Genomic DNA, 14,291 nt, shown 5'->3' with positions numbered 1-14,291 from the left:
CACATGAGGCTCTTTGGCTCCTTGAGTTTTTAGCAAATGCCAGCTTAGGAGCTATTGTGATATTTGGCTCTGTTGACTAATAACTTTGCCAACCACTGCCGTAGACCCATAGGGTAGTGTTGGAATTGTTAACTAGTACTCCCAACAATACTGTCTTCCCATATACAGTACTTGTTTGCAGCCTTGCTGGGCTTTAGTCTAACGGAATGCACTCACATACAGTTCTTTAGGTGAGTGCCTTTTTGCTACACTCTATTTAATGTTTCCCACATTCGTAATGCCATTAGATTGTTTTGTTACATCCTGCATTTCATTCTGTGATTCCTAACCTCCGAAATTATTTTTAAAATTTGCATCCATTAAGGTTCACACCATGTGCTGCAGTGTGTTCTGGATTTTGATGTATCCATCTCCACAGTACCATTCGGAATAGTTTTGCTGCCCTACAACCCCCCTCCTCCCTTTGAACTCCTGGCCGTCCCTGATCCTTTGATCATTTCTATTGTTTTGCCCTTTCAGGCGTGTCCTCTAAGTGGAATCATTCAGTTTGTAGCCTCCTCAGACTGGCGGCTTTCACTTAGCATTCATTACACATAGAAGATTTATCTAAGTCTTCACACGGCTTGACTGCTCTTTGCTTTTAACCACTGAATGACACTCCCTGGTATGAAATGTTCTGCAATTTGTTTCTTCATTTAACTATTGAGGGGCTTTTTGGTTGCTTTAATCTTTGGCAATTATGAATAAACTTCTATAAAATGCATGTTTAGGTTTACATGTTTAGGTACCTAGATAGGTACCTAATGGACATAAGTTTTCAAGTCCATTGGGTACCTATCTAGGAGCACAACTGCTGGATCACAGAGTATGACTATGACCGGCTTCCTAAGAAACTGTCGCACTGTCTCCCAAAGTGGCCGCACCATTCTGCGTTCCCACCAGCAAGAGTGAGAGCTCCCTCACCAGCAATGAGCATCATCAGATTTTTTAAATTTTTATTTGATCTATTCATATCGGTGTGTAGTATATATATCACCATTGTTGTGTTAATATACTTTTATTGATTTCAAAGAGAAAGGGGGAGGGGGAGAGAGATAGAAACATCAGTGATAAGAGAATCATTGATTGGCTTCCTCTTGCATGTCCCCACTGGGGATCGAGCCCACAACCCAGGCATGTGCCCTTGACCGGAATTGAACCTGGGACCCTTCAGTCTGCAGGTGGACGCTCTATCCACTGAGCAAAATGGGCTAAGGCTATCATTTTAATTTGCAAATCCCTAGTGACAAAAATTGTTGAACATCTTTCCCTTTGCTTTTTTGCTATGTGTATATCTTCTTTGGTAAGGCTTCTGTTCAGATCTTTGGTTCGGTTGGATACGTGAGCTTTATATATATTTTTGCAAAATTTTCTCAAGGATGCACTTTGTATTAGCAGCTCACGATTGCCTGCCACATCACAACCCCAAAAGCTTACAGACAATGCTAAGTGCTGGTTGATGACATGGCTCAGCTCACTTCCTTTTGCCTTGCTCTTCCCCAAAGTGACCCCCCTGCACCCTCTCTCTTCCTGACCCCCATTCTTCATTAGAAAAGAACTTGACATCTGGGCTCATCACTGTTTATCTCTGGGAATTTGTCTTTATTTAAAGTGAGCGGCCAAGGTGATGATATGCTTATTCATCTGTCCGATTCATCTGTCTCCCTCAGACTCCAGGGAGAGTTTAGCTCTGTTGGTTTCTTGGTTTTGAAGACAGCAAACAGGTCTCGGGCTGAGGAGCTTGCTGGGGCCTCGCTGAGCTAACGGCTGTCTGTCCTTCCTTTGCATGGCTGCCAGTGATCAAGCCTCCGCTGCGCCACTTCAAACGTCCCGCTTACGCATCCAGTTCCTATGCGCCGTCGGTCCCCAAGAAAACGGACGAGCACCCTGCAAGGTACAAGATGCTGGATCAGAGGATCAAACTGAAAAAGATTCAGAACATCTCCCATAACTGGAATAGGAAATAGGTCAAGGAGAAGGGAGGGGGTGGCGGAGGGGCCCAGTCTCTGCCTCTCAGCACCAGGTATACCTCCAAAGGGCTGCTGGGGGGGGTTGGGGGGGTGAAAGCCATCCTAGCTGAGCCCACCACGGCAAAGAGGAGCTGTGTGCGATTTTCCCTTCACTCTTCTGCTATAAACTCATCAGTTGCTAGATATTTGGGGGTCAGTGCAGACCTCCCAGCAAACCAGTAAGCTGGTTGTCTCATGTGGCTTTTATTGCTCTAAATCTTTCAAAGTCTAAATTGGACTAAAATGAACATGATACAACCTGTTTAGAAAAAAATGAAATTCTTCCCCTTGATACTATTTTTATCCCCAGAAGTTGACTTGTTCCACTAAGACTATTGGTTAGTAATCATTGTATCTCAGAACTGTACTTCTAAAGCCATTTTTTCCTCAATTTTAAATGCAATGTTTAAAATTCAAATAAACATATCCCTGTCCAAGTAGAGGCACTCCAAACAAAAGTTGGGCTCCTGAATGGAAGCAGTCTTAGTGGGAAAAGAAGACTTAGGAATTGTGTGTTCATAGATATTTCTGAACTTGGGCTTACTGAGCAGATCCAGGTTCAAAGTAAAGACCCTTGTTTTGGTTCCCATTGCGTGCCTCGGGCCTAATAGACTCCTGTAGGGCTGTGAGGGTTTGCAGGAGAAGGCAGTTGACCCTGAACTTCACTCTCAGCAGCTAATGCTAGGAAGCCATGAGGTGCCCAGGCTCAGGGAGTCTAGGTTTGAAACCTACTCCAGGATGTGTCCTTTGGTCCTGTGGTCTGGGGGCAGGAGGGTGTAAAATGCTGAAGCCAATGGGAATTCCTTAATTGCACATTTGTCTCCGTAAGGTTGAAAATGCCTTTAAGTTAAATTTCAGATCATCTTCCTCACAGACCACATCGGTGAGTCCTTTGGGAGCTCAAATGCTCTCACAGGCGTTGGTAGAACGGAAGTCTGCACCCCCCTTCTCATTGTGGCGGCATTTTTAGCCCAACTGGGTCTCTCCTAGAGTTTAGTTGTTGTTGTTAGTCCTCACCTGAAGATACTTTTTCCATTGATTTTTAAAGAGCGTAGAAGGGAGGGGTGGAGGGGGGAGAGAGAGAGAGAGAGAGACGTCGATGTGAGAGAGACGTCGATGTGAGAGAGACACATGGATCAGTTGACTTCCATACTGGCCCTGATAACCCAGGTACATGCCCTTGACTCTTTGGTGTGCACACTGTCACTCTAACCACTGAACCACACCGAGAAGGGCTCTCCTAGAGCTTTTACTTTGGCATTAAATTCACAGAAATTGTAAGGAAAGGTTCAAGGCCAAACACAGCTTTCGACACCTTCAGAAAGTCTGATGAGGGGACACATCAGGCTCACTGTCAGGCAGCTCTGATTGCCAGTCCTGTCCTGTCTGTGCTGGTTTCAGGTCCTTGAACTAATGAAATAATCAAGCCGCAGTTTGTTTACGTAGACAGTGGGATTCATAATGTCCGCTGTGCCTTTGGTGACGGGGATGAAAGAAAAGGGAAGTTCTGCTGTAGCTAACGCCTGGCTAGGGACAGGGCCACAACAGGTATAGCGATGAGGATGCCACAGCCAGGAAAATATCTCCAGGACTACCCCTCCACTCCCACCCCCCAAAAGAAGGAGCTGTGCCTGATTCCACACCCTCTGGGGTCTGATTGTAAAGGGTTTCAGGGCCTCTCCTTCCATTCTCTGAAGTTCATTTCTAATAAAATAGCTTATGCAATTGAGCCAGTTAAAGAATTTAGTGCCCATCAAGCTACTAAGCAATTTATTTAAAACTAGAGGCATGAAATTCATGCACTGGGGGAGGGTGGTCCTTCAGCCTAGCTTAAGCCCTCTTACAGTCTGGGAGCCCTGTGATTGATCACCCCACAGAGGGAGGCCCCTCCCACCACTGCCAGCTGGGTAGCCTGGGCCCCCTCTGCAGGGTGATCGTGGGGCGATGGTGGGGCCCCCTGACCAACTGCATTGCACCAGCCTTGGCAGCGGCAGTCCGTGCTAGGTTGCCACAGTGCCCGTGACCCAGGAGGGACGGAGAGGTTAGCAGTTCAGCCACTCGCTAGTCCCCATCCATCTGAGCCTGCTGTTCGCGCAGCCTGGCATTCAGTCGTCCATTAGTTCGTTTTGGACGTTATGGATCCTGGCTCTTTATATATTAGGATACGCTTTGTGATAGTATTTCATGGAAATTTAATTACTAGACAAAAAGGAAACACTTTGTTAGGGAAGCAATTGTAATTATTAGCTCCCAGCATGGTGCCTGATCAAGAGTACCTTTCTGCAGGCTGGTGGTCCCTATTCCACCTAACTTAGATTAACTCAACAGGCCACTTCTACTTGTTTGTAGACAGGAGCCTTCATGCTTGCTGTACACATTTGGCCACACAATGAACCTGCCCATGGGGTAGTGGCTTCCTTACTATCCAATGCTATTGTGGACAAAAAAAGGGCAGTGTAATAAAGGTAGCCTAGAGTAACCTCCTAGGGTGATCTGATCATACATTCCTACTGGGCAGGTCATGGTGGATAGTCATGCCACAGGCATGTAATTTCTTTAGGGAAAGGTTTATGTCTGCCTTTAGCAAGCCCTGTCCATTGTTTCTGTGCATCTAGGTTAACACACCTCTGAAATGCCTCTTTTCTGGACCCCTCAGAGCATAACTACCCCCAAGGATGCACATGATCTTATTAACTGTCCTGTAATCCAATCCTTGCCTTGTTTTCTCCCACATCCATGTAATCTTCCTTACCTTCCCCCTTCATTCCAAAGGCATGAACAGACTCCACACGGTCTTTTCTGGGGAGTGTTTTTCTAAGTCTGTTGAGGTCTTGCTTCCAGGCATACACTTTGTTTGGTTCAAATAAATGCTAATAAACTCCTATAACATTTTAAAAAAGTAAATGGCAACATAAGAATGTCCAAGCCTGCAGGATATTTTTATGAGTTCTTACATCACTGGGATCAACCCCTGATGATGTTCCTCATTTATCCCAATACCTCCAGGGTCAGGTAGAGAGGTCAAGGTGGCTGTGCCTTCTTGACTGTTCCTGACATTAAAAGCCATGATCTTGGCAGAGAAAATTAGCTCCCTCTGTATTTTTTGGTCCCAAGATGTTATTTCAACCTTTGCTAATGTTTTCATTGAGCAGATGCCCAGATATTGAGATTCTGCATTGCTTGTAAAATGTCTACCATGTTAATTGCATGATGCGTTGTATAGAAATGCCAAATTATGTATATTCTTTTAGCAAATAAAGATGCTTTTAAAGGACTTCCTATATGTGAATCATTCTTTTCTTCTCCAGAATTCTGGGATTCATTGGGAAAGAGAGTTCCCCTGTGCTTGGCACCCCTGAATATCTTGTCATGAGGAATAGTATAATTTTCCCTTTTCAATTTGCTTCCTGATTGTGTAGGCAATAGCTTTGAAAAAATTATCTACACCACAAAACCAATAAATTAATTAATATGAGTAACCTATAATAGCAGCTACTCCAAAGGTAAAACACCTGTGTTATCAACTAAGCGTATCATTCCAGGTTAAGCTGTATAGCTAGTGGTTAAGTACTTGGATTGTGGGGTTAGAAAAACTTACAATTAAATATGGACTCTTGTCTTTTATTTGCAATATGAGCTTTACCAGGTTTTGTAATCTCTGAATTTTAGCTTCCTCAGCTGTAAAATGGGGATAATAATAGAACCTAACAACATAGCATTACAGGCCAAGCATATACTAAGGACTCAACAAATATCAGCAATTATTTCTTGGAGTGTAGTATAAAGAAGTTAGGTTTTTGAGTTAGGCCCCTAGTTGTGTGACATTAGGTAAGTTGTTAATATTCTTCAACCTCAGTAAAAAAAAAAAGTTAATAATTTAATGACCTATTACCCACCAGGCTGTCCCCATAGGCAGTGATTTCTGTGTCACACTGCATTTTAACCTTTAATATGCATTCCTACATTCAGTGGGAAACCCGGTATCCCCACCTCAATGCTCCCTTCACCGGGGTCCCTGGTCTTGGAGTTCTTGGGCCTCGATCAATTATCTGTTCCAGCTATTCTGAATCCCTGAGCTCCCTGCTTCCTACTTCCTACAACTGCTGCTCTTCATTCTATTCTTAAAAAAAAAAAAAAATATATATATATATATATATATATATATATATATATATATATATACACACACACACACACACACACACACACACACACATACACATACTAGTGGCCTGGTGCATGAAATCAGTGTGTGTGTGTGTCTCAGTCCTGCCTGCACCCTCTTCAATCTGGGACCCCTCGGGGGACATCCATCTTGCAATCCAGGATTGCTGGCTCCTTACTCGCCTGCCTGCCTGCCTGATTGCCCCTAACCACTCTGCCTGCCAGCCTTCTCACCCCCAGCTGCCCCCCTTGCCAGTCTGCTTGCCCCAAACTGCCCCCACCCTGCCGACCTGTTTGCCCCCAAATGCCACCACTGTAGGCCTGCCCAACCTGCCAGAGCTCTGTAATCAATGCTGTGCAGAGGGAGGCCCCGCTCACCCTGCTGAGGCTCTGGGCTCAAAGGCAGAGCAGAGGCAGGTGTTTCCCACCCAGCCTGGGCTCCACCACTAATCCCTGCCCACAGGGAAGCCCTACCCACCTGGCTGGGGCTTTTTGATGGATTTTATAATTGATGCAGAGAGGAAGGCAGAGGGAGAGAGAGAGAGAGAAACGTCAATGACGAGAGAGAATCATCGATCGCTGCCTCCTGCAGCCCCCACTGGGGTTTGGGTCATTAACCCAGGCATGTGCACCAATCGGAATCAAACCGTGACCTCTTGGTTCACAGGTTGATGCTCAGCCACTGAGCTATGCCAGCTGGGCCTTCACTCTGTTCTTATTCACCCCATTTAATTCCCCACATTCAACTCCTTCGTTTTTCTCAAGTTCCTCCAATGTATCATCCCTCAGTTGGCCTTCATTCTAATTCTCTGTGATTCAACATCTCTTCATGTGTCAAAATTTCAGTTGATTCAGAAAAATAAATATTGTTTAAAGATTGAAGTGTCATTACTTAAAAAAAAAAAGACTTCCTAGAGAAGAAAGAAACACAGCTCCAAGCCTCACCCTTACAAGTGGGTCACTTACCTACGTTATTCTGTCCCACAAACATCTACCTGTGCAAGTTCCCAATGGCCCAGAATTTCGGAAACATACCTGGTGTAGTGTCGTTATTTCCTAAAATAGGCTAGAAATGCTCTGGGTGATGGTGCATTAGAGAACACATTTGAGTCTTCAATCAACAGTCTCCCATCTGAAAATAAAAATGGAATGTTAATAAGCCACATGAAATGTGTGCTGATAAAGGGACATCACATGTGGCTCATTTCTGGAAATGAGGTGGAAACCATGCTGAACGGGTGGCACTAGGACTTTGGGAAGGCACATCCTTAATCATATTGGTTTAATTTGATGAAATCAAGGTTCAGAGTAAATCCATATAGACACACTAATTTCTTAGGCTGCATTGCCCCCTGGTGTCTCCTAGAGGCAATACACATATAAAATTAAAAGAGTATCTGTGACATGTTATATATAGAAATAAATAATTTATTTATAGCACCATTTAATTATATTAATTACCATATAATTACATCATCCTAAATTTCTATTTGTTATCCCTAGATGTTGGCTAACTAAATGTGGCTGGCTAACACAGAGGCTCTGGCAGCCTCCATTTCTAAGTCCTTTCCCCTTTTCCTGTTTCATCCGGAGAGATTGGGCAAGTTAACATTCATCTGCAGCCAGGTGACACCGTTTGGGCTGATAAGGGGTAAAGCTGCCTCTTCCCGCTTCTCCTGCCTGGAGTGCCGACTCAGCCTGGATGCACAGCAGCTGTTTCAGGTCACGAGGTCATACTGAGCGTGAACATGAGACCCAGTGAGAAAGAACGGGCCCGTGCTCCTGGTTACATCACTGAACCACACTTCCCTGGTCTGACTCTTGGGACTCACTATTGACGGGTGAATTTGGAGTTGCTGCCCTCCTGGCCCCTGGCAGCCTTTCTGGAAGTGCTGGAAGCCATGGCCACTGAAACTACTCCAGTGATTTAAAAAAAATTTTTTTTTTTTAATCACAAAGTTGATGCAGTCTGTTCCTGGGCTTAACCACTCAGGTGGCTTCCCACTGCTTTCAGAACACAGCCTCGGCGACTAGAATAGCCGGGATGCCCTCTGTGGGCTGAGCCTGCCTGGCTCTAGCCTTTGGCCTTGCCCCTCCCCCCCAAGCTCCATGAGCTCCAGCTGCTGGAAATACCAACAGCCCCAACGTTCAAAGCCTCTACATGCCCCTCCCCTCTGCTTGGTCTGGTTCCACAGAGCCAAGATTGAGAGTGGGGTGGGGCAGGGACCCCACAGCGAGGGGCAGCACCGGGGGTATGGTCCTGGGTGGGCTGATGTCACGGCCTGGGCAGACACCTGCAAACACTCTAAGTCAAGGTCAGGGTCCAAGAGGACCAGCAACGCTGCTCAGTGAGGAGAGGGAGGTGAGACGGGGGTCAGAGGGCTCAGGCCCGTACTGTGCCTTGCTCTTGGGTGCCCCCACAGGAGGACTCCTGCCAGTGCCTCGGGCTTCCCAGCATGACCACCTGCATCCCACCCACTTCCCAGCGCCATGGCTGCCCAGCTGCATGGCCTCGGATGTGAGATGGAATCCTTCTAGCAGCCACTTCCTTATCAGTTCAGGGCACACAGTAGCAGCCAGAACGATGACATCATCAAATGCATGTAAAGTCTGGCGCCTTCTAGAAGTGGCCAGTGCTTGACGAATGGTTATGTATGTTCCCATGGAGACCATGAGTGCCCTCAAAGTGAGAGGACTGTCTCTCTGCCCTGGCGCTGACTCCTGGGGGCTCTGGGAAGGCTCTTCTGCCCTCTACCCTCCATAACGTCTTCCTGAGCTGGTTCATCTCGGTGCGGGCTCACGGCCTCCCAAGGAGCCAGTGGGTGTGCTGCCCTCCTGGCCCTGGGCGTCCTTTCTGGATGAGCTTGGTGCTGTGGCAATTAGGACGGCCCCTTAGAACACCTCTCTCCTAGCGGTTTGTTTTCAGGCAACACCTGTTTCAAATGAGGTTGTGTTTGTTCCTGCTTCTCCTCCTCTAGGCACACGGTTCCCCTTCCTGGCCTGTGGGGCTGAGTGCTTAAAAAGAGGTGTGGACTGATGAACTCCTGGGCCCCAGGGCAACTTCCCGGGCCATGGGGTGGAGGCGGCAGAGAAACCCCAGCCCGATGGGAAAGCAAACACATCTTCATTTGAGCATCTACCATGTTTCCCAGCCTTTCCACAATCTTATTTGACCTACAGAACGGCCCTGGGAGGCAAGCAAGGCTTCAACCTGTTCATTCCCTCAGTAATACCGACCGAGATGAGAGTCATTCACAATGGTTATTGCAGAAGAAATTGATTAGGATTTGGCTTGAGACGTACTGTACTTCATCACCATGTATTTAGAAAGGAAATGATAGTTCACATGTGATAGGATGAATTCAGATGATTATTTTAGGGGGGTCAGTTTGAAATACAGTAAACCCTCGGTTTTTCACGCCTCATTTTAACAGGCTTCGGATGTAACGAACAGAATGTAAAAGTTAACACCGTGTTAATTTAAAAATGCTTATAACCAAGATTTGGTTATAATTAAAATAACAGGTTATTTTTTTGTTTTTAATTCACTATTTTTAACAAATTTTAGTGAATAGGCCATATGTTGGGGAAAAACACCGTAGTAATTTTGCCGACATAAATAAATACTATATAAATAAATACTACATATCTACTACTGTAGTCTATGCACTTAAATCCAAGAGTCACAGCTTGTAAGCAGTGTTCGGCAAATGATTTGCACGTGCTCACACTGCATCTCGCGGTAATTGGTTCTGTTGTCTCCTGCTGTGACCTTCTGGAGTTAAACTGGGGTGAGGCTAAGCCACACCCCAGCTGTGTGTATTTGTTTACTCACCGCGACTGGTGAATGCATGAATTCAGTATAAATTTAAAATTATTGTAATACATAAAGAAATCTTTTCTGTGAGATTAAGCTTTTCATACATACTTAATTTTAATTAAATGAGTCTATATAAGTAAAAACAGGTAAATTAACTTGTTAATTTTTAACATACACATTCAGAAAACCTACTTTATTGTCTAACAGACTTTCAGCTTTAATGGACACCCTGTCACCGGAATAAATTTGTGATACTGAGGTTTTACTGTACTGAAAAGCCAAAATTTTAATTCTAGGCTTCAAAAAGAACCTTTTATTCCATACAAAAAGCACCAAGCTAGGTGAATGTGGGAGTGTTCATTGATTCCCCCCCCCCCCCCCCTGAAGTTATGGTTAGAGTTAGAGGAGTGGTTAAAATGGACAAATAGTTTGTAGTTAGAACATAAGGTCCTCCTGGTTCTCTTACACACGCCACACAGATTCTTTTGTGTGCCCATCATCTTAAAGCTATTAAGTTTTTATCTTTGAGGAAAATCACTTTACAAAGCAAAAAATACAACTCCACATTGTCTAACGCGGTGGTCGGCAAACTGTGGCTTGCGAGCCACATGCAGCTCGAGAGCCGCGGTTTGCCGCTCTGTTGACTAATGACATATTGGTCAAAATAATGACATATTCACACAAATCCGATTATGCATCTTTCCAATCAATGCCAAGCATTTCTGGCAACTGCAATGTACAAAAGTCTCCAGCAGGTGGCAGTGGTGTCTAAGAAGAAAAGCTACTCTCCAGGACAGTGGTCCTTGGCAACACACAGAGCAGGCCTGAGCCCTCTGACCCCACCACCCCCCTCACCCCCGTCTGACCTCCCTCTCCTCAGTGAGCAGCTTGGCTGGTCCTCTTGGACCCTGACCTTGACTTAGAGTGTTTGCAGGTCTCTGCCCAGGCCGTGACATCCCCCCCAGCTCAACCCAGGACCATCCCCCAGTGTTGCCCCTTGCTATGGGCCCCTGCCCCCCCCTCCCCTCCCCATCTTGGCTTTGTGGAACCAGACCAAGCAGAGGGGAGGGGCATACAGAGGCTTTGGACGTTGGGGCTGTTAGTATTTCCAACAGCTGGAGCTCGTGTGGGAGGGTGAGAGCCAGGCAGGCACAGCTCTCGGAGGGCACCCCGGCTATTCTAGTCATCGAGACTGTGTTCTGAAAGCTGTGGGAAGCCACCCGAGGGTTTAAGCCCAAGAAGAGACCGCATCAACTTTGTGATAAAAAAAATATCACTCGAGTCCTGGCCAGTTTTGCTCAGTGGTTGGAGCCTCAGCCTGCAGACCTAAGAGCCGTGGGCTTGCTGGGGACCTTTGACTAAGTCAGCAAGTGTGTGTTGAGCCTTCCTCCTCCCCAGGCACCGCCCTAGGTGTGCAGCGGATCCAGGAGGAATCAAGCAGGGCCTCCCAGCTTGGGGACCTCAGTTTTAGGGGAGGAAGCATCCTTGTCACTCATTCAAGCTGCTCTTGGAAAATAAACCCCGCCCTTGTGCCCTGCAGTGGGAATGCAAAGCGGTACAGCTGCTGTGGGAAACAGCAACAGAGAAAGGCAACCTCACATAGCCTGCTGGGTCAGAGGACGGAAGGGCTGGGTATGAAAATGCCAGGAGATTGGTTAGGGGGAGGGAATGAACTAGAAAATTACAGATGGGCAGGTCACAGGTGGGGAGGCCATGTACCAGACATAGACTAGTGTGGTCCCATCCATGGGTGGCTTTGAAGGGAGCTACAGAGAGGAATTCAGACAGGGCATGTGGTGAAACAGCTGCAGTTGATAAAAGCCACAGAACTGTGGGGAAGGAAGGAAGACCTTCGTCTCTCAGATTTGTGGTTTCAAACCAGCTCAATCCAACACGGTGAGCAATTCCACCTCCCGGGACCCCTTACCTCTTTAGATGCTCATTATAATACGTCAGAAGCGACATGGCACACCAGGGAAACCAACAGCCCACATAAGGATGCAGAATGGCCGACGGAGCTCCTCCAAGTCCTCTCCACCCCTTTCCGGGACGATTCTGAACTTGCCTCCTCCTCTTCACTGGATGCCCTAACACCCATTTAACAAACCTCAAAACAGGAAGCAAGGCCCACGAAAAACGGGGCTGCTCTGTATGTGGGGTAGCTTACTCTCTCACTGCCTCACTAAGAAACTCACTCTCACTCTGCTGGCTCCTCTTTGAATTCTTTCCTGGGGAAGCCAAGACCACACAATGGGTCCCACCCTTCTCCCCGCCCCGCCCCTTCCTAGAATGCCTGCATCAGAATGACTCAGCTGTTTGCGCTTGAATGCAGGTGGGGGTGGGTGGGAGGCAGGCAGGGGAGCCCCCTGGAACCCACAGGACCCCTAAGGAGGGGCAGGGGCCTGAGGATAAGGGCCAGATAGCCCTTCTCAGAAGCCCTCACCAATCACTGGCTGGAACCATCTGCAACAGGGGTCCTCAAACTTTTTAAAGTGGGGGCCAGATCACTGTCCCTCAGAGAGCTGGAGGGCCGGACTACATGAACTACTAATCCCTACTGTAACACCTTGGCTGCGCTCACTGCCCAAAAAACGTGGCGGGCAGGATCAGACTCCCCTGGGGGCTGCATGTGGCCCGTGGGCCGTAGTTTGAAGACCCCTGTGCCAATACAACTAAGCACAACGCTTGGGGGGGAGGGGAGGGGAGGGGAGGGAGCAGAGGGGAATGGCCCTTTTCAATGAGCTGGGAGGTGCCAGCCTTCCACCAAGCTAGCCTCTTGCCATAGGGCTGGCCTTGCCCTTGATCTTGCTGGGGTGCTGGTGGTGGTGGTGGTTGGGGGGAGAGGGGGTGGAGAGCTGGGGAGGGAGGACTCCACTTTTCCTAGGGGACTATTTGCATAATTTATTTCCCCGGAGCGCCATACCTCCTCTAAGTCTGAGTCTGCGGAAGCAGGGTGTTGATCTGAAGGACCTGCCCCGTGGAGGAGTAGATGCTGGTGGACAGGATATACCATCCCAGAGGTGGGCTGCCTTGCAGCAGGCACACACCCATGCAGACGTCCCCGCACCCACTCAGAGACTCCCAGGCCTGGGTGCTGCAGGAGGGACTTTAGCATTTCATTTCCCTAAGACATGTATCTGGGACAGCTCCTCCCCCCCTCCCCCTTCCCCTGTCCCTGATCTTTGCTCTCACTTGATGATTTCATCTTAGAAGGTAGAATTAAGGAGGATTAAGGAGGAGAATTAGAAAGCATGTGGACTGCATAGTTGGCCGCCTATAAGACGGGGCATCCAGGCCTTGGAGGAACACCCACCAAGGGGCTGTGTGCCTCCTGTGGGGGAGGGGGCACCTCGGACAGTTCCGTGTGGGGTGTGGGGGGGAGAGGGTGTGAGAGGACTTGGGTAGATGATTTAGCATGGGTGTTTAGCAGTAGAGCTTTGCTCTGATTGGATGGTGTCAGGAAGTGACCAGTCTCATCCTGGAGCGTCTGAATAAACCTGCTGGGCAGGGGAGGAGAGGAGGTCGGAGCTGAGGCTGTAGTTGGCGGGGAAGCCAGTCACTCCTCCTCTGAACCAGCTGGGGGTGACCTTGTCTTTGGCAGGAAGAACACGTTGGGTGAGTTTGTATGCACCTGCTCCTAGACACACGCAAACATGCCGCTGAGGACTGGTGATGCAGGCTGTGTCCTGAACCCCTCGGGACAAGCCAAATGGCTCTCCTTTTCCCGTGAAATGAGTGTCCATGGCCGATAGGGCTTTTACTGGAGAGGCCGGTCCCGGAGACCAGGCCCTGACCCCTTTAGTCTCTGAGTCTGAAATAACGGTTCCAGCACCCCGAAGAGAAATTCTTGTACTGTTGGCAACCACGATGATGCTCCTTCTCCAAATCCCCGCACGGAGAGAACTACAGCTTCCTCCCGCTCCGGGTGGTTAGAGCAGAGCGCTGGGAGGGGGCTATAACGACACAGTTACAAATTATGGATGTTCTCTGCCCAAGAATGCCCCCGCCCGCTGAGCTGCTAGCTGGTTTTCCTGATGGCTGGCTTTTTGCTGGGCTCCCAGGGAGGGCGGCTGCGATTTGGCTGCTGCACAGCCCAGGGCGTCACTAGGGACACGGTTCCTATTTGGGAAAGTACGGGGTGTCAGAGAGACCGAGCTCGCAAATGCATATTAAAACCCATCGGTTACCCATGCAATGACCCCCGCCCCTCCACCAGGCTCAGCGCCGGGCCGCTGAGTAGGAACCGAGGGCTGTGCGGT

The 14,291-nt window shown here is 48.0% G+C and overlaps 1 protein-coding gene and 1 long non-coding RNA gene across 5 annotated transcripts in view; one reads left to right on the top strand and one right to left on the bottom strand.

The window, feature by feature from the left end:
- The window catches only part of PDE1C (phosphodiesterase 1C), a gene marked incomplete at its 3' end in the record, with an annotated part of 257,690 nt that extends 255,684 nt beyond the window's left edge, over positions 1-2,006 (top strand). For 3 of the 4 annotated variants that reach the window (XM_084896855.1, XM_084896859.1, XM_084896858.1), the window contains one exon: positions 1,837-2,006. In XM_084896855.1, coding sequence (XP_084752981.1) covers positions 1,837-2,006 — 170 coding nt within the window. The remainder of the gene's footprint in view (positions 1-1,836) is intronic. The other variant, XM_084896857.1, reaches the window with a different exon arrangement.
- Positions 948-12,250, bottom strand: LOC311629093. The gene is made up of 4 exons (XR_014796140.1): positions 11,960-12,250; positions 7,248-7,344; positions 4,801-4,929; positions 948-1,926 (listed from the first exon to the last, which is right to left on the bottom strand). It is a non-coding gene; the product is annotated as an uncharacterized lncRNA (long non-coding RNA).
- Positions 12,251-14,291: the final 2,041 nt, after the last annotated feature.

Source organism: Pipistrellus hanaki, assembly GCF_964339955.1.
Source record: "Pipistrellus hanaki genome assembly, chromosome: 10".
In the NCBI taxonomy this organism is placed as follows: domain Eukaryota; kingdom Metazoa; phylum Chordata; class Mammalia; order Chiroptera; family Vespertilionidae; genus Pipistrellus; species Pipistrellus hanaki.
Note: the sequence above shows the minus strand (reverse complement) of the source record. Positions and strands in the feature narration are given on the sequence as shown.